The sequence below is a fragment of the Telopea speciosissima genome, chromosome 6 (assembly GCF_018873765.1).
Source record: "Telopea speciosissima isolate NSW1024214 ecotype Mountain lineage chromosome 6, Tspe_v1, whole genome shotgun sequence".
Classification (NCBI taxonomy): domain Eukaryota; kingdom Viridiplantae; phylum Streptophyta; class Magnoliopsida; order Proteales; family Proteaceae; genus Telopea; species Telopea speciosissima.
In genome coordinates, this window is record NC_057921.1 from 52272255 (window position 1) to 52292356 (window position 20102).

Sequence of the window (20102 nt, forward strand, 5' to 3'; positions counted from 1 at the left end):
GAAAAGTTCTTCCTTGCACATTTTGGCTTAAAATTATGAACAAATGGTTTCAAGCAACTGATATACAAGGTTAGAGTATATGATCATAATATGGTAAAGGGATAACAGGCAGGCAGGCAACTCATGAGCTCAGGAAACTTGGACGGCCTTTACTTCTGTCAGCATTTTGATTGTTGGTCTTGAAAACAAAAGATTGAAGTCGGAATCTTGCCTCAGCTGCGGCTGCTAGAGATTCCTCATCCTGGTTTTCTTTTGCAGCGTGGACAGTTGCAATGTATGCCTCCCTTGCTTCTTCCATTTTCTGCATCTCCATATCATCCATGTCATCCTGTCCAGACCAAGGTATTTCAATCAGAAACCAAACAGCAACCAGCAAACAGAAATCAAACTGACTAAGGACAGTTCTCGTGCGTATCTTTTGAACCCAATTGCCCAATGACTAATGATTTCAGCTCTCTTAGTTAAGGAAAATGAGTAATTTATTATTTGTTTCTGTACAAGTTTCGACAGCCTAGTAACTTAGAAGCTTTATCTCCTCCCGGACACCACCCAATACCCCCCCCCCAAAAAAAATGTATTTCATTAGAGCATCATGCAATGAGATGTGTGATAGAGTTGATGTTAATGTTGCATAGGGGTGTTCCGTCCTTAAAGTTGAAAAAAAAAATTGATTCCGTGACAGTATTTGAACCTGAAACCAGTACCTGCGCAAGAAGAGAAGGGGAAAGAGAGTACAAGGAGAAGAAGAAAGAAAGAGGAGATAAGAGAGTGAAGAAAACACCCCAAGATTAGAGAGAATAGAATAACTCTCTAATCGTGGGTGGAGGAACCTTTTATAACATTAAAATTATAATGTAATTACAAGAAAGGATATACTTATGTTTAAATTATACACAACAAGAAAGATACTTATGTTTAATTATACATAAGGATAGAATAACATAAAGATATGGACATAAATACCTCTGTGGCACTAATAATCTCTTAATACTCCCCCTCAAGCTAGAGCATAGCTCATCCATGTCCAACTTTGAACACATTGGAGAAACACATTCCAAAACAAGGCCTTGGTAAACAAGTCACCAAGTTGATCACTAGAGCTCACAAAAAGAATAGAAATCAATTTCTTCATCACTTCATCCCACCCAAAATGACAGTCCGCCTCAATACATTTGATACACTCGTGAAGACTAGATTACTAGCAATATAAATGACAACCTGATTATCACAGAACATTTCCATAGGTTCACTGGCTGGAAAACCAAGCTCTTGAACGAAGGATTTTAGCCACATTAATTCAGCTGCAGCCTGTAGTATAGCCATAGCTCTATACTCAACCTCAACACTAGATTGAGCTACAGTAGTTGCTCAATCTATGTAACATGATTACCTCCAACAAACATATAGTAACCTGTGGTAGATCTCCGATCACCATCAGCACTAGCACAATTCGCATCACAATAACCAATGGTATTAGTGTGACCATGACGAACATAAATAATCCAATTTCTCGAAGCACCCTCAAGTCTCAAGATATCTCAGGATACAACATGTTGACTCCCAATAAGCTTGCTTAGGCTTCTCCATAAACTGACTAATGACACCAATAAACAAAAGATATGTCGGATCTAAAAACAAGAAGATAAATGAGTTTGCCGACTAACCTATTGTACTGATGTTTGTCTACAAACTCCTCGTCATCAAAAGCTTCAAGTTTTACATGAGGATCCATTAGAGTATCTACAAACTTACAGCCTAACATCCCAGTCTCAGACAGTAGATCAAGAACGTGCTTTCTCTAAGATAAACTAATACATTTCCTGCTGCGAATTACCTCAATACCAAGAAAATATCTAAGAACTCCCAAATCTTTCATTTGGAAGTACTACTGTAAATAAGATTTAACTTGCATTGTGTCATCATGATTTTTGTAGTATTCTGTTTTTTATTTTCTTTTCTTGACATCCAAACATAGCTTTAAAAGACACAATCATGTCACGACCACATCCACCATTGCCAGCAATAAGGGTAGAACTGTCCTTAGAAGAGGATGTCGCTTCAGATTATAAAGGGAGGGAGACACAATCCGTTGAATCCTGTAATATACCTTATTCATAGAGGGAATTTTCTCACCAACTAGTATTTGACTCTTGACAGGCTGCAGATCAGAGTCTAATCTAGATACAAATTCGCAACTAAAAATTCAGCATGCTGAGATTTAAGAACTTCAATATTAGTAGAGAGGGGCTGGTAAACATTAAGTTCCTCCTATGTCCCTCATGCCCTTTAGCGCACATACTAATCACCAACAAACTAACCATCTTGCTTGAAAGAGAAGAATTTCTTATACAAATTATATACTCTAGACATATTCCTATCTTGAGAGTAACTCTCATTGAGATCATCCCAAACACCCTTAGCTGTGGTGTTGAACATAACATTTGCAGCCACAGAAGGCTCCATGCTAATCCACAACCAATAAAACAATGTAGCATTCTCTGTCCTCCACTCCTTAGATTCAGGTGAGCTTGCAGCAAGTGGAGAAGTCAGATAGTCCATCTTTCTTTTGGCAGTGATATGCACTTTAATGGCTGGGGCCTAGAGAAGATAATTTGAGGCACCATTCAATTTACTATAGTTGATCTGGACATTGACATTGACATTGTCTGTAGGAGGCTTAGAATCAGCCATGATACAATATTCAACAAGAGCAACTCACAGAGAAGAACTCAGAAACAACCAGCAACAAAGAACTAACAATTGATAACCACCCAAAGTCACAATGCACAACCAATACTGATAACCAACAGCAAGGAACACCAGATTTCATCAAAAAAAAAAAAGAAAAGGAACACCAGATCTGAACCAAAGAATATAAAAAAACACAGCAGCAAAACTACCAGAAACAGCCAGCCGCAGGGTACACAACCCTAAAATCACAATGCACAGAGACCCTAAAATGGCATAGGGTTAGGGTTGCCAATCAGGTCTAAAATTTTGATCACAGACACTCCAATATAGAGAAAATATATCCCCAAAATTTCACAATGATTAGCCCACAATAACTAAGGTTCTTGAAAAATCTCAGAAAAAATATAAGGTTTTGCAAGAACTGATGATATCCGATCCAATACATAGAAACAATATAACCAGTCCTCAATACTGTACTCACAATAATATTCTTGACTTACCGGAGGAGAAGAATGTATCAACAACATCAAAAATACCAGAGGGAGATCAAATCTCATGCGCATGGAGAAAAATCTCCTGCGCAGGTAACAAAACAGCAAAACCTTGTGTGGATGAATAGCATCACAAAGTAGATTTCTTCTTCATAAAACAAGACCACTACTCCTCCAGTAATCGCTACAGTACTTGAAGAAACCTTAGTTGTGTTTGTGTATGTTTGAGAAACTAGGGTTCTACCAAACAAAAACAACATATGTGTCTGCACACCACAAAATAGTGAAAGGGCCTAATGGTCACTCAAAACATTGATAAAGGATAACAACAGGTACTGAAATCAAAGCTCTGATACCATGTGATAGTATTAGAACCTGAAACAGTACCTGCGCAAGAAGAGAAGAGGAAAGAAAGTAGGAGAAAAAGAAAGAAAGAGGAGTTAAGAGAGAGTGGAGAAAACACCCCATGATTAGAGAGAATAGAATACCTCTGTATTTATGGATGGAGGAACCTTTTATAACACTAAAACTATAATATAATTAAAAGAAAGGACATACTTATGTGTAAATTACACGTAAGGACATAATAATATAAAAATACTAACATAAATACCCCTGCGACACTATTAATCTCTTAACAGATCCTATTAAGTGTCTTGTGTAAATTTATGTTATCAAGACTCTTGGTTGTTAGCCTCGTAAGGTATAGTGGGCAGCATCCTTATTTGTAACTCAACCCTGTTCAACTAAGATTTCTGGCATCAATCATAAAGAATTTAGGTTAACGCTATAAACATATAGTGGAACACAGAATCTAAGATATGTAAAATGCTAACATTTTGAAATCCAATATCTAAAGCCCCATGTAAATTACAGAGCCATGCATGTAGGTAAGGGTGTTAAACGGTCCGGTTTCAGTTAAACCGTTTAATTAAACGGTCTAAATTTTGGAACCATAACCAAACCATTTATTAAACGTTTCACGGTTCGGTTTCAGTAAACGGTTTCTGTTTGATTTTGGCACATTTATGTACATCTAAGAGTGTTAAACGGTTTATTTCGGTTAAATGGTCCGGTTTAAACCATTTAATTAAACGGTCTCAATTTTAAAACCATAACCAAACCATTTCTTAAATGGTTTCGGTTTAAACGGTTCGATACGGTTTTGGTTTGATTTTGAAACCATTACATGCCACCACTGCAGGTTTTGGGAGGGTCGTAATGTACGCAGCCTTACCCCTGCTTTGCAGAGAGGCTGTTTCCAGCATGTAAGCATGTCAAAGATTCAAAATTTAAGCTTCTCATCTAATTCAGCCAAGGGGGGGGGGGAGAAGTGAACTTACTATAGGTGGAAGAGGGTCCAAATAATATGGACTGATATCATAATCCTCGGCATATGCACTGGAATCATTCGTTGTCAACCCTTCAAATAACAACATAAATGATGATACCTCTCCCTCCTTCGAGTCTAGTTCCTCCTGGAGCTTCTCAACTTTTTGGTTGGATGTCATTGCCTGCCATTGTAATTTTTCCAACGCTGCTTGCTTGTCTGCAAGCTTAATCTGTGGAAGAACCCAGCTGTTAGTGTCATGAGGTGATCCAAACAAACATGAGAAACTTCTAGCAAACCATGCAATGTTAGTGCTTTTATGGTGGCTTTGGCATACATTATGGTAGCAAAAGCTGAAACTGCATACATGAAGATACAACTGTCCAATACAAGCACCAAATCAGGTTACAAAATCCTGTGTCAACTCATCAGCCTACTGCTTCATGGTACAGAGGAATCCTTAAGTGTGTCTTTTGCACAGCGTATACAAGGAGACTCCAGCTTTTGCAAAAGTGCTTTTTAGATGATTTGAATCAGCAATCAATAGAATGGAGATAAAATGGAGCATTTGGATGCGTCGGTATGAGAGAAAAAACATCTTTCAATATTTTGAATTGGAACTGGGACATTTATTAAATAAGCTAAAACCTGCAAGGTTCAATGGGTTTTTTGGCTTCAAAAGCTATGCTGAACACAACATGGTGAGAATGCAGGGAATGTAACTTCCCACTATTATCCTGATAAGACACCATCACTAACAAGGTAAATATGGAACTTAAATCAACCTTTGCCTATTGATGTACATGAGCTTCCCATGCGTATTCTGAATATCCTCCAGTCATCTTAGCAGTTACCACTAAGATGATTGCTTACACTAATGGCGAAATGCCATCTTGTGGGGTCCATACATATAGTGCTATAAATTTGTTCTTGTAAAATAAGGATATATAAATAGTAGCGGGAAAAATTAAAACCTACAGTCATCCTTAAAACAACAAAAATATCTTAAGAAAAGGGTGTACCCAGTGCACAAGGCTCCCACCACTGCAGGGTCTGGGGAGGGTCATAACATACCCAGCCTTACCCTTGCTTTCACTAAGAGGCTGTTTCCAGACTCGAACCCATGACCACTTAGTCACAATGGAGCAACCTTACAGTTGCACCAAGGCCCGCCCTCTAAAATAACTAAAATATCATAACTTTAATATAACAATCCACACCTTTGCATCTGAAAGTTGGGAATGAGCAGATTTGATCAGTGAGTCCTTCTCAGCAATAAGACGTCTCTGTTCTTCAATTTTTGCATGGGCTTCTGTCATCTGGTTCTTTGAGGATACTTCTGACTTCAGTAGCTCATCTTTCTCTAATAATTTCTTCTGTAGATCCTCCACTTGTTTTTGCAATACAATCAAATCTTCCGAATCCTTTTCTAGTGCCAATGCCTTGGATGAAAACAATGAAAAGCCATCAGGAGAGGTATTTTTGCTTGGGTCCTTATCCTCAGTATCCCTTTGTTTTCTGGTAGGAATGGATTGTGCTGCTTTTCTACCTTTCGATTCCTGTAACCAAGCAGAAAATTCCATTTCATGAATTAATAACAATAATATCTCACTATCCACATTGAGACCACAACATTAGAAAAACATGAAATATCCAAATATCAGACTCCTGAGGCAAATTTTTTTGGGAGTACACGGTAGTGCATCCCAAACCTAAAGGAATATTTTCATTGAAAAAGGGCATACGCAGTGCACGAGTCTTCCGCCACTGTGGGGTCTGAGGAGGGTCATAATGTACGTAGCCTCACCCCTGCTTTCGTAGAGAGGCTGTTTCTAGACTCGAACCTGTGACCACTTGGTCACAATGGAGCAACCTTACCATTATAATAGAGGAACATTTTTATTACGCCTGCTATTTTTTTGACTTAATACTGAGAGGGTTTAATGGCAGTACATTTTGCCCCTTTCATTCTAATGTATTGGTTTATTAATCAAGCTTATCCTCACATCTATTGCAAATTTACCAGGCACAAGGTGAATCCGAAACTCTGTCTCAAACAACAATGCTCGTTATTTCTAAGAAGTAAAGACTGTTCTCTTTTAGTATAGTGTAGTAGGATATAGGAAGCATGAATTCCAAATCTTGTCTCTATAAAACCAGTTATTGTCACACACTCTGCAGATCAAATTGGGAAATAACAAAATCACAAGAGGATTACTTCAGACTGAAATTATAAACCTCCTAATTCTCCCTAAAAGCCCTAATCCCAACATGTATAATTCACATTCGAGATACTATTAAAACAGAACACAGACCGATACTTCTAGCAAAAGCTGCAGGCATGCTACAAAAATATATCAAAATCTTCCAAGGGGAAAAAGAATAGAAGAAAATCAAACCAGGTGGTAATCCAGAGTACGGTTGGGTTGATTCTGCTAGTAAATTCTTATTCCCAACGAGGAAAGTTACCTTCTTGGATGGTTCTCTTGAAGGCGTCTTGGTGTAGACCAACGACGCACGGCGCGTGAAAGAAGTGTTGGCTCTCCGATCCTGCTGAAAAATTTAAAAAACACACACACACACACAATTGAAAGAAAGAAACACAAAACAACACAGAATTAAACAGCGAAACTTGGAAAAGTGAAACTGAAAAGACAAGGGAAAATATCAAACATAGATGAAGTGGAAGGATCAAAGTAAATTAAAGATGTGAAACCATGAGTGACTCGATGAGCGGAACCATCTCGACAAGGTTCTTGTAGAGTACTCTGTCGACGTTGCCATTGTTGCCATTTCCGTTAGAGAGGGAAGACATAGTTCGTTGTGGAAGAGGAGACGACTGATCTTCCCCCGACAGCCACGATTTTGGGTCTCCAAAACTTCCGGCCTCCTGCAGATCCACGAAATGCTGTTGCTCGAACATCGCTTAGAAGATCGATTTGATTCGAACAGTAAGCCTAGAGGCCCTAGACAGCCTACTAAGTACTAAAGTTCAATTTCCCTTTTAGGAGTAGTAGCGGAGGCGGAGAGAAATTACAGAGACTTAACAGAGACCTCGTTTCAAACTTCAATGGCGTTTCCTTCACTCCCCTCCCCCTCTCTACCAAGTCCAAAGTTCAAAGTCCTAAAGTCCAGACAGATGTCTTTCAAATTAGGGAGGATTTGAAGCAAAAGTATTTCTTACCCCAAAAAAGAAAGGAAAAAGAAAAGTATACCCTTTCTCAAATGCTACTACAAAATGGAATTTACCTGAAAATTTAAAATTATGGATTTACCTGTGTTTTTGTCACAAAAATTAATTATTAAACAAGTAAAATTGATTTTAGGAAAAGGGAACGCCACCCGGTTGTAGTGCGTGCACGCCGTCTTTGCCGCCACACATAGGGGTGTGCAAAATGAACACCGTATCTTTGGTTATTTCCATCTTTTCAGGGATTGTGACGGTCACTATGTAGTACACCCCTGTGTCTAGGCACAAGGCAGCATGCGTTGCATGACCAGATGATGTTCTTTCTCCCTTGATTTTATTTACACCTACTTTGTCTTGTAAAAACCTATTTATTTTGTAATTCTTTATAGAAGTGAAGAACGCTATCCTGTCACGTGGCCTCCAAACCAACATTGGTCCAATGAGGAGACGGAGAGGGGCATCCAACGGAAGGGATGGGAGGTCATTTCAATCCCTCGTGTGAGGGCAATAGGGCATATTGAACACACCTGTGCGGCATTCTTTTTCTTATCTCATAAGTCTATAGAAAAATACCTCTACATAATCAAAAATAAATATTTTTTTTTTTGGTAAAGATCAGAAATAAATATTCAAGGCAAAAAGATTGCTGGTAAACATGTAAGGTCAACCGTAATTCTTTCTCCATTCATGCATCCCTTGGTAATGTGTATTAAAGATTTTCCAATGCTTCTTTTTGCCATGTGGCAACAGGAACATGTTTTTTGGATTTATCTGTCCATCAAATTTCATCTTTCATATGATTTGTTGGATCCGCACCCCTAGCGTTGTTGGATGCCTCATTGGCGCTCCTTGGGTGTTAGAGTTCCTATAGAGGAACCCGACGCTGATTTGCCACATGATAGAAATAGGTTTAGGTGCATGTGTCCTTACTTTTGAAGTTTATGTTATTTCGACTTCTCTAGATTTCTCAGGTGTCCATCCATCCGATCCGATCAATCTTAATTTGTTTTGAGCCTTAGCTTTGGATTGTAGCCAATCTATGAAGAGTTGGGATCATGGTTTGAGGAATCAGTATTGAATTGGTCGATACATATCAGTATTGGTGGAGATCGATACAGAACAAGAGTACAAATGTAAAAAATAAATCTATTTTTTTAAGAATACAGGGATAAATCTGTTCGATCCTAAACCAATATGGACCGATATTTATTACTAAAACCCTGGTTGGCATGCGAGGACTGATCTGGTTTGAGGCGGCCAAAGGTGAAATGTACTTGTACTGTTCTGACCAAAGGTTGGGGAAATTAAATTATTGCATGTGGCATGGTTTCATTTTCACTTGTTCACATTGTGAAGGCACTTTCCATCAACCAGAACTTCTTTCATGAGAAGATTCTCTCCTACAGTCTAGGTTTTAAAACATGGAATCTGGATCGGAATCACCAAGAGCCCTTGAATTGGTCATCAGATAAAAAAAGAGAGAAGTTTCTGCGTTTTTTAGGTGTGAATCAACCGTATTAGATTGGTGGAAATCGAGATCAATCACGGCCAATTCCAATACGTATTGGATTGGAATTGGTCACCAAGAACCCTAGAATTGATCATTAGATCCAAAAACAAGAATTTTCTAAGATTTTGTGTGTGAATCAATTGTATTGAGATCGGTCACGGCCAATCTCAATCCGAATTGATCGATTCAATTATTGATTCTAAAAACCTATTTGATGGTTCTTAAAACCTTGCATACAGTCCCATTGCCACTACTTCGTTACGGTGCTGATGGATATCCCTTCCTCACTTTGATCAAAAGAGGGTCCAGACTCCAAGGCCACACAAACATGTGATTGAATCCCAATATGAGTTTGTTCTGTATGACAATTTTGTAGAAACACTTTCTTCATTCTGTCAATATATCTGTATGACAATATTGTAGAAACACTTTCTTCATTCTATTATTATAAAAAAAATCTCCAAATAAAGTTCTTGAGATTTGGTGGAAGAAGACTTTGGCCTTGATTATCATATTCTTTTTTAGAAAATTTTCCACTTCAAACTTCTTGTTGTTGATGTGCTACTTGTATTCTTGCATTTATTAATTTTTTTGGGGGTGAGAGGGTTCACTGAAAGGCAGTCTGGGCCCCTCGCCAACATGAGGACCAATGGGAATATACACAAAAGCATCAATATGGGTGGGATTTCTATAATTCAGGGGGGCAGAACGATCATTTCTGACCCTTTTTTATCTAGGCACAAGGTTCACATTGTCTTTTAAGATTCTTTTTCCCATTTTATTTACTGAAATAATCATTATTTATACTAAAGCAACCCATTTTGGAGGGTTTTCAAATTTGTTGGGCCTTTAATGGGCTGAAAGGTCCAACTTGTACACTATTGACTATTAATCTTTGATTGTGAGGTGGGCTTATTTCCTATAAAATCTAAATGGGCTAAATACTCCTCGGTTAGAACTGATCCTACACCAATTCAGGCCTAATTTCTTGCGTTCTACTTGATTTGCCAGCACTTCAAACTAGGGTTTTTGGCCTTTAGCTCATTCCCTTTTGGGACCTTTATCCCCTGAGGTTTGCTGACCGGTACGGTTGTGCAGTTCCTCTCATAGGGGGGTTGAAATGACCATTCCACCCCCTGACCGAACACACTGCTCGGGTGGGTCCACCCCCCTTTTATTAGAGGCACTAGGGAACCATACCGGGCAGGGGAACCGTAGGTGATAAAAATACTTCCCTTCTGCACTACAGAAAATTCAGACTAGTTTATCCCTGGGTTTGTAATATGGATAATGAATTAGGCCCTGTTGAATCTCAATTGGATCTAAAATTCGTATTTTGGTTGGAGTTTCAATTAAATCCAAGTCTTGTTTGTATTCTGGTTGGTTCTCGAATTTGCTTAGTTTTAGGGCTTAGATCAAAGTTTAAGTCAAGATTAAACAGATCCAAGGTTCAAACCCTCTTTTCCGGTTTCATTTGGGTTCCAAGCCTCACTCATTCACATAATATATCTGTTGGGCTAATTGGATTGGACTTGTTTCCATTGGGTTCTAGCTGATATAATGAGACTGGTTTTAAGAGTTGACCTTCTAGTTTGGTGAGTTGAATCTCCCTCAGTCTTTGGGCTTCAATTTAGCCTTGAGTTCTTCACCAAAAAATTTAGCCTTGAGTTAATATCCATCTGGGTTTGGGTCTAAAACCCTTCCACCTTTTATCCTTTGGAGTTTAGCTCGTCTCAGGGAACCCAGCACGCCCAGGGTGCTGCCAGCCATTGGGCTGTGCCGCACACATCCCTAGGCATGCATCGAGATGTATGCAGCACAGTTCAACCGTTGGATGCCCCCTAGCAACATCCTAGGTGCTGGGCTCCTTGGAGACAATCCTAATCCTTGTTCATGTCATTTAGTGTCAGCCTGTTGCTATCTTGAATTTGATCGGCTAATCAAAACTTGTTTGGCTACATTCCAAAATTGTAAATGCAATTGGGACACTCTTTATTTTTCTTTGATCAAAATCTGGTTTCTCCTCTGAGTATGTATCGAGCGTGTGTGGGGGCACCTTATCCCTTCAATGAGGCCATGAGCGGTCACGTACAAATTAACACATGGGACACCGTTGGGACGTGAGTGTGCAAATTTGGGTACCCAATGCCCTCCAATCAATGATTCTAGGATGATCAAACGGGATTAGGCTGGCTCGTCATCTAGCCCCCATGTGTTTTGTATGTGAATCGTTTTGACATTTTCAGTTTGAATTGAAACAATAATCAGATCACCTCCTCTTATTTGAAAATACTCAAAACACCCCTGCATTAGAGTCTTATACTCAGATTAGATCCTATCGTTAGTTTTACACTGTTAATTGATGAAAGTCAGTTAGTTAAATTTTTTAAAAACCTTAAACTACCATTGAGCAGAGTAAAATTATTATTTTATCCTTAGATCTAAAAAACCCAACATGAACTTTCTTTTTTTTTTTTTTTAATTAAAACAAAAAATGGGAGGGGGAATATCCCTCTCCTTCTTCCCCAAATTGCTAAACCGAATGGAGTTAGGGTTTTAACAACCACCACTTTCGGAATTGATGACTGTTATTGGGTTCTGATTCTTAGCTTTCGAGTTCTGTCTAGTCTTGATTTGCTGAACTTGTTTAGGATTTGTTTGGGGTTTTGAATTGGAGGTTGTTTGAATCTTGACGAATTTGAGTTCTGCTTGATCCATTTTATGATTCTGGATGAACGTTAGAGTTTGTGTAATCTGAGATTCTTGGGTTTTCGTTGGTAGAATTAACTTTGTGTGCCTAATCTAGAAGACCCATTTCGGATTTCTGTTGTGTAATATGAGATTCTTGGGTTACTCGGTGTTCATTCTGGAGGATGATATTCGCAAGAAGAGAGTTAGCATTGAGGAAAGGCTTCTCCAAATTTCTCCAGAGCAGGTGAAGATTATGAGGGAAGAGGTTATACGCCTCATACCAAGATTGATCAGAGGGAAACAGAGACAGCGACAGAAGAGGAGGTGGAGGAGTTCTTCGCGATCAATCTTTGAAATTGGACCTACAAAATTAATTAAAAATTTCAGTCTTGTGGAGATGAATAGATGGCTCATGGATGGGTAGGAGGGGAAGAGGGGTACTAGAATTGGATGAAATTTTGCAGAGAAGTGGTTCGTTGGGTTGGGTGGCGCTGGGCTTTGCTTTCATGCGAAGTTCAGACGGCGACACCACGACCATGTTCACTCTGTTTTTGGTCCTCCTCCGTCGAGGGTCGTCGTGTTTGGACCTCCTCAGGGAAGCAGAGGCGGCGGCGGCGGCGGCGGCGACGGTACCGCCAGGGCAAAGTAGAGACAGTCGAGTATTTTAGGTTGAAGATGAAGAAAATGATAATACTCTAAATTTAATTCTAATGTTTTAGTACAAGGATAAAATAACCATTTTACACTAATAACTAACAGCAAAATAACATCGTTACTATAGAAGTGGTGATCTGAGTATTTTTAAATAAGAGGCAATGATTTGAGTATCGTTCCATTTTCAATGGGTGTTTCATAAATTACCCATTTTATTATATTCTTGTTTTGTTCACTTATTTCATATACCCATGATGGAATAACCTAGAAGTTTGGTTTAGGACAACACTGTGATGTACTTGTATACTTAGCCTATACAAATGTCTTATATTGGAGAATATTAGTAAGAGTCTAGTCAAAAGGAGATCGACCTTAGAGTCGGATAGATTGTATGCCTAACATCTTTCCAATCTGTAAATTAACACCCATCCAGAATTTTGAATACAGATCTATAACCTATCCATTGTGAGAGTCTTTAGATTCCCTCTTCGGAAAAAATAAGAGATATTTTGGGTCCTAGGCTTCTTCACTCAAGGTCGACTTACTTTCTAAAATAGCAACTTTCCCGCCGTGTTGAGAAGAAGCAGACCATGCCCGATTATAAAACCAAAAACTCGAGTCCGATGGAGATCCTTTCCTTTTCTTTTTCCTCCCCCCCCCCCCCCCCCCCCTTCTTCTTTTTTTTTTTTTTCCCTTTTTCCTCCCTTTCTTTTCTTTTTTTTTTTTTTTATTATTTTTTTTTTTTTTTTTTTTTCTTCCCCCTCTTTTCTTTTTTTTTTTTTTTTTTTTTTTTTTTTTCCCCCCCCTTCCCTCCCCCCCCCCCTTTCCCCCCCCTTTTTTCTCCTCCCCCACCCCCCCCCCCCCCCCCCCCCCCCCCCCCCCCCCCCCCCCCCCCCCCCCCCCCCCCCCGGAGTTGCCACGCTTACGGTCACTGCCAAGACATAAGGACCGAGACATTTCCCCCCGGGGCAACAAAATTAATGCAAATGTAAAGCCCGGAGAGACTTTCATTGACAAACATGTAAAAAGCAAAAATGTCCAATGTAAGTCAGGAGGAGCATGACTAAAAATGGTCCTATTTTTAGTTTTCCAAATCTACTAAAGAAGTGCATACCATTGAATGCTAAAATCGGAATGATCAGGAGCAATAGGGGTGCAAGTTTTGTCCTATCGCCCGAACCCGCCCTCGGCCCGGTTGAGCCCTAACAAGGCTTGGGCTTTGAGTCGTGTCGGTCGGGTCGGGTCAAGGTTGAGACCTCGGATTTAATCCGACCCAGAATTTTACCCCGATTTTGGGTTTGATTTTAATCCTGATCTTGGCCCTTATTTGTTTATTGTGTTAGTATTCTAGTATGTGCTCTATGGTTCTCTGAAGCATCATTTCTGGGTTGTACTCCATGAAGAAAATTCTTTATTTATATAAAAAAAATTATTCTGATACATGTGATCAAGGAATATAATTATTTAAAATGGAGCATAATCATTGTACCAAGGAAAAAGAAACATAATAAATTTATCAGATTAATGTGAATCCGTCCCTTTATTGTGTTACTATATAAACAATCAACTATTTAAATTTGCTTATTGCGGTAAGAGCCGAGTGAGAGACATGAACTGTGGGTTTGATTAATGGAGGAGGTCAATATAGGTTTATTACATGCAACATTTCACATGTTAGTAAGTTAAACCATTTTTATTCCAGGATCAGGGTCAAGGTCAAGGTCAGGGTCAGGGTCAGGGTCAGAGTCAAGGTCAATGCCAATAGGCCAAGCTCGGCCCAATCAAGGTCAATCAGGGCGGGCTTGGCCCATCAGGGTTAGGGTCTAGGTCAGGGTCAAGGCGGGCCTGTGCCCAACTAAGGGGATTCAAGGTTGGGTTAGGATTTTAAAAAACCCGGCCCAACTTGACCCTGTTGCAACCCTAGTTAGGAGCAACCTTAAACAAATTCACCAAATAGACTAACCATTCCCGAAAGTGAGTGCTCTGAAAAAGTTGGGTGTCAACATGCAAAGGCGAAGCATGCCAGCAAGTGGATGCGAAGGGGGCAGAGAACCAATGCATTGACAACCAATTCCTCTACCCCAATATAAAACAAGCAAAAAAGTTTATGGCAAGAGAATGCTAACTGATCGTGTAGCTCATGCACCATTGCGGTATCCAATGAAAGTGTGCACAGAAGTATTGGTTTGGATGCGATTTTGATTTCACTGGAGGCTGAACAATTTTTTCGCTCACAGAAGCATTGGTTTGTGTCTAGGCATAGAAACCACGATAACCACATGCATGATCGGTTAGCGTTTTTTCTCCCAAAAATTTATTAAAGTACAGGAAAAAAATATGAAGAACTTCAAGATGTGAAGAGATGAGACACTAGTTATGCAAGAAAGTAGATGGAGACAGAGACCCATGATCTATATAAAATATCATAGACAAAAAAGGGTTTTAATATAATACAAAAATGATATGAAAAATAAAATAATTAATGTAAATTATCGTTTACAAGATAATTTAGACATTTCAGCGAACTAATTAAAGAAGTCAAATGGCTAAGGAAACAAAACTGTGGAAAAGGAACGAAGGGCATTTGAGTTTTGAAGTGCAACTTCCAAAATCCCTTTAAAAAGATAAAATAAAAAATAAAGTAGTAGTGGAAGATCATGGAAGGTTACTTTCGAAGTGGATAGAGTTGGTATTATTATTCTTTTCGACTTCCATTCCATGAGGGGAGTTTCTTATAATTTACTTAACTGTTATCTAAATCAGAGAGACCTGAAAGATGAGATAAAAACTGTGAAGCTTCTGACAAAGATCCAATCACATTAAATTAAGTAAACATGATAAACGTATATTTCTGTTTACAGCTTTATTTAAATAATGGATCATCAAGTATGCCTTTTTTTTTTTTTTTTTCGGTAAATGGAAAATTTATTGAGCAAAGGGGTGTGTCCAACCAGTAGCTTCAGCCCCACAAAGATGCTGAAGTCACTGCGTGGAATGTGGTCAGTCTGTCACACACACAATAGACAGGACCTTCCTAACTAGGGCATCTGAGATCACATTCATAGCCCTAGGAACAAGGGAAAAGGAAACCGAAGAGAAAGAAGCCATCAAGTATGCCTTATAATGCATGCATGTAGATCAGCTTCCATTTATATCCTGAGATCTTAATGAAAGGGGTTTTTTAGGCGTCACTATACCTAGTGAAGTATAACGTTTTACTATTTATCACTTGACGATACATGGGACATTAGTGATGTTAATCCATGTGATACAGGTTCTCACATACATCTCAATAAAAAAATTTTAATTCAAATAAGTAAGGAAGGTTGCCCAAATTTTGATTCGAAGTTTTAGTAAAGATAAATGTAAAATACAAATTTAAATAGTATTTTTTTCAACGTTAGTTATTTCCTCTACTCATTTTAAGCTGAAATTGTACTAATGAAATTCTTACTTGGTTCTCTATCATATGGACTACTGCTTGATTTTGCATGATTTCGATTTCAATTTCGAAAATTGTTTGGTTTGATTTTTGCACATTATTTTAGTGAAATAGAAATAAGTGGAATTTAAATTTTGAAACAGTTGAGGAGTTATTTCAGAATTTCTATTTCATTTAATTTCACTCTTGCTATGTAATGAGCACATGGTTCATCTGATGAGCAAAATCGCAAACTAGTAATTTCATGTTAAAATAAAACACCATCCTTTTTCTCCACCACCACCACTACAGTCGCCATCGTCGCTACCACGACCACCACCCTTCCCAAAGAAATATAGAAAATCTATTCTCAAAAACTGAACTACCAAGTGGATTTTTGTTTTTTTTGAAATATTTCATATTGATATAACAAAAAAAAAAGTTTTAGTTTTTTAATAAAAAATCTATTTGTTGACTATTCGAGAAATCAATCCGAAATTGGAAATAGAAATCATACCAAATCTGGCAATGTACTACCAAATGACAAATAGTGAAATGTAATAATTCACTATGCACAGGTGACGAATAAAACAAACCCTTAAATAAATGGGTACGTAAGAATACCCCATATCCATATCTTTACTCATGACTAACCCATTTTAGCTCCACATAAATGGAATCATCTTTTTCTATTTCTTTCTACTATTTTTTTAAAGAAGCTTAGAAGGAACATAGTATGGATGATCATCAACTGTTTTGAATATTCAAAAAATATATAATTAAACCAAAAATCATTTTAATCGTTTCTTAATTTACGTGAGACACGGAATGTCGCCAATTAAAATCCAGACACATGTAACATCATCCCCGATAATATTCTATTCTAAATCATTCATCGTGCATGGTTACTGATATTAACATGATTAATTAAAAATAAGTTAAGATTAATTAATATTGTAACTTGTTGGACCAGCTAGCTTTTGGAGTGAGAGTATATATAATTAAACTCAACATTGAATTGAGTGTTAGTTCTACGCAGAGATGATCAATTTTGTTTTATATTTTAGCTGACCTAATTTAAGAAACAATTAATATAAACTATATTGGGGAGCTAAGAATAGTATAATTTAATTAACTACGTAAGAACAATTAATCAAGGAGTCTCTGACCATCTTGACTAGACTTTGGAACTGACCAACATATTTAGATTTAGATGTCAAAATTAAAATTAGAAAAATGATAGATTCTTCTTTGCTACATGATATTAAGATTAGATGTCAAAATTAAAACAAGAGAAAAAATAATGTTTCTAATTACTTAATTTTCTAGAGAATAAGTGGAGTTAATATTTTGAAGGAGCGAGTTTCCCTTCACCCACGGTGACTGGGTATCGAGAAGATATTTTGGAACATACTAAAACCCTAGGAGGGGTTTGTGAACCCTAGGATGATGGGTGAACCATCCTCTATGGGTGGAGGAAAACTTTGTCCTATTTTGATAGTCCTTTTCCTATCGTTTTTTGGAAAGACCTCATGTAGAAATGCACTCCTTCAATGCATAGTATTCTTTCCTTTGAGAGGGAATGGTACTGGATCAAAGGATCAAATGCTGCTTCCATGATAAAACAAGATTTGACACTTTAGGCATGCATGTTATCAGTGTTGCGGTCTATTACATATGGAGAGAACGTAACCTAAGAAGATGGACTTCTAACTTCTGACATATGCCTAGATTTGGAAAGCCATCTCCTTTGATATTACCATTACGATAACTTTCTCCTTTGGCCCTTAGGTGGAGCACCCCAGGAATCATCATATTATCACATCTTGGAACATTTCTCTCCCCATTCTTAGGGGATGGCTCAATGATATATGTTTTCTTTATTTCTTTTTCCTTGTTTGGGGCGTTCCTCTTGTATGTTCTGAGCTTGTTGAATATATGAGTTTATTCACCCCTCCCCCCCCCCCCCACCCCCAGAAAAAAAATAAATAATTATAATTAAATTTGTATAAAATTTTCAATCAACTTGGTTCCTCAAAGTATTACTATTAATAGAAGATTATTTGTTTTTTTATTTAATTATTGAAGCTTTAAAGATTAGTCTTTCACATTAAGGCAAATGTAATGGTGTACAAAATGGTTTCGTAGAGAAAAACATTAAGTATCTTAATTATAAGATAATGACTAGTGATAAACTGATAATGGTTATTCCAACCCCCCTAACCCCCACACCAACCCACCCACTCATTAGGAATTAACAACGCAACAGATTAATGATAGCAAAAGAAAAACAAAAGAAAATCATGCATACAACAGAGCAAAATGAGTTGAGCTTTCTCTATTTTAATGAAGAAATTATATACCCTCACACAGACATTTTTACGGGATCACTTTTTATATATAGTGTTTTAAAACGATGAGAACAAATTATGTACGTACAAGCCAACTCGGCCAAGTTTCGGTCTTGGTCTAGAATAAGATCGGCTGAATTGGGGCACAAACAAAGTGTTTTGTAAGTGGCAGAAAATTAAACGATATGGAAAGAAGAAAACGAAAATTTACTCCAAAGCAATTCTATTTTCAGTTTAGTTTATAGGAAGGTTGGTGAAGTCATGAAGAAACAAAAAGAGTATCGAAATGGAAATGGGTTTGGCCGAAAACAAACTTATGGTTTTGAAATAACAAATGTGTGTGTTGGATCACGATAAGGTTACCTAATCTTCCAATGCTTTTGGAATGAATCCTTTTATAGGTTGGTGAAGTCGTGAAGAAACAAGGAATATTATGGTTCTAAAGGTTTAATCACTACTTCTAATTCACTTAAAAAGCACTAACTAACTAACTAATTATTAAGTTAGTAGGTAAATGAGATTATATATTGGAAATTGGAATATATTCTCTTTCCAATTGTTGACCTTGTGGGTACCGGTGAATTGATTGATTTGGATCAGAATCAACTGTGATCATTGTTTCTAATTTCCATAGATCCAACATGGTTGATTTACACCCAATAACCTTAGAAATTCTTTGTTTTTGGGATCTGAGGATTGATTCTAGGGTTCTTGAGTACCGATTCAAACCTATTAATGAAATCGTGAATGATCAATTTCATGTTTTAAAACCTTGATCAAGTGTAAGCCTTCATGGTTGTTGCTTAAGCAACCCACGAATATCCGAACCATTGACCCACCGGTCCAGACCGCATGACCATGAAGGCCCAACCTTGCAATGTTCCACAAAAGAGTAGATATTTGTATGAGATTCTTGTCAAAGTTACTCTCTCGTGAAGGTCAACGTGGTTTTGGTCTAAACCATTTGTCATTGGAAAGTGCGACATGTGGGGTCCATTACGGATGAGACACTTGGTAGCTCATATTATTAGGACACGAGTTTTGGTAGGGGACCGCCATCGGAGCTGTTTTGTTTTCATGATGATGCACGAACGTTCAACTCCAAGTGCGCTGTGGGTCCCTTCATTCAGACAAACTAACTGATTTTAAGGATTCTGCTCTTCTCCAAGGAGCTCAGGCGCTCAACGCCCACGAAGTGCCCCTGGGACATCCAAGGGTTGGGTTGTACCACACACATCTCCATGTCTAGGAATGTGTACAATACAACTCAACAGATGGATGTTCCCTAGACGTGTTCAATCCAAAAATGATAACCTTCTAAGCTCCCAACGAAGTGATACACCCAATCACTCAAGAGTTACAAAAAAATCTATATTAGGGTGTTTTTGTAATTTTATTACTCATTTTAAGTTACCTAAATATTTTGAATAACTTTTGTTGGTTCAAGGGACTTGATTTAACGTGTTGCATTAGTTTTGAAATTTGACCAATTTCCTAATATTTGATATTAAAGTTGAACATCATGTCATGGGATTCGACTCTTCCTCTTGGAGAGTTTCACCCAATGAGACATTTGATGGCTGGGTTGTATAGTACACATCTTGATGTGTGTCTAGTCAGCCATCAGGATATATGCAAGCACAATCCAACTATTGGATGCCTCATTGAGGGATGCTCTTTAGAGAGAAGAGCACAATCCCACGTCATGGCTTACGGCTCGTTTCCATTTTCTTTTTTTCATCAGTAAATACAAGTATAAGCAGGATGCCTTGT

General features: G+C 38.0%; 1 protein-coding gene across 3 annotated transcripts in view; it reads right to left on the reverse strand.

The window, feature by feature from the left end:
- The window catches only part of LOC122664074 (protein MICROTUBULE BINDING PROTEIN 2C), a 21399-nt gene continuing 1297 nt past the window's right edge, over nt 1-20102 (reverse strand). Inside the window, exons 1-5 of one of the 3 annotated variants that reach the window (XM_043859760.1) lie at nt 7229-7467; nt 6982-7062; nt 5733-6071; nt 4526-4744; nt 1-328 (exon numbers count right to left, since the gene is read on the reverse strand). In XM_043859760.1, the coding sequence (XP_043715695.1) occupies nt 122-328; nt 4526-4744; nt 5733-6071; nt 6982-7062; nt 7229-7435 (1053 nt within the window). In that variant the 5' untranslated portion in view covers nt 7436-7467 and the 3' untranslated portion in view covers nt 1-121. Of the gene's footprint in view, nt 329-1537; nt 1595-4525; nt 4745-5732; nt 6072-6981; nt 7066-7228; nt 7468-20102 lie in introns of those variants that run through there. The other 2 variants (XM_043859759.1, XM_043859761.1) reach the window with 2 other exon arrangements.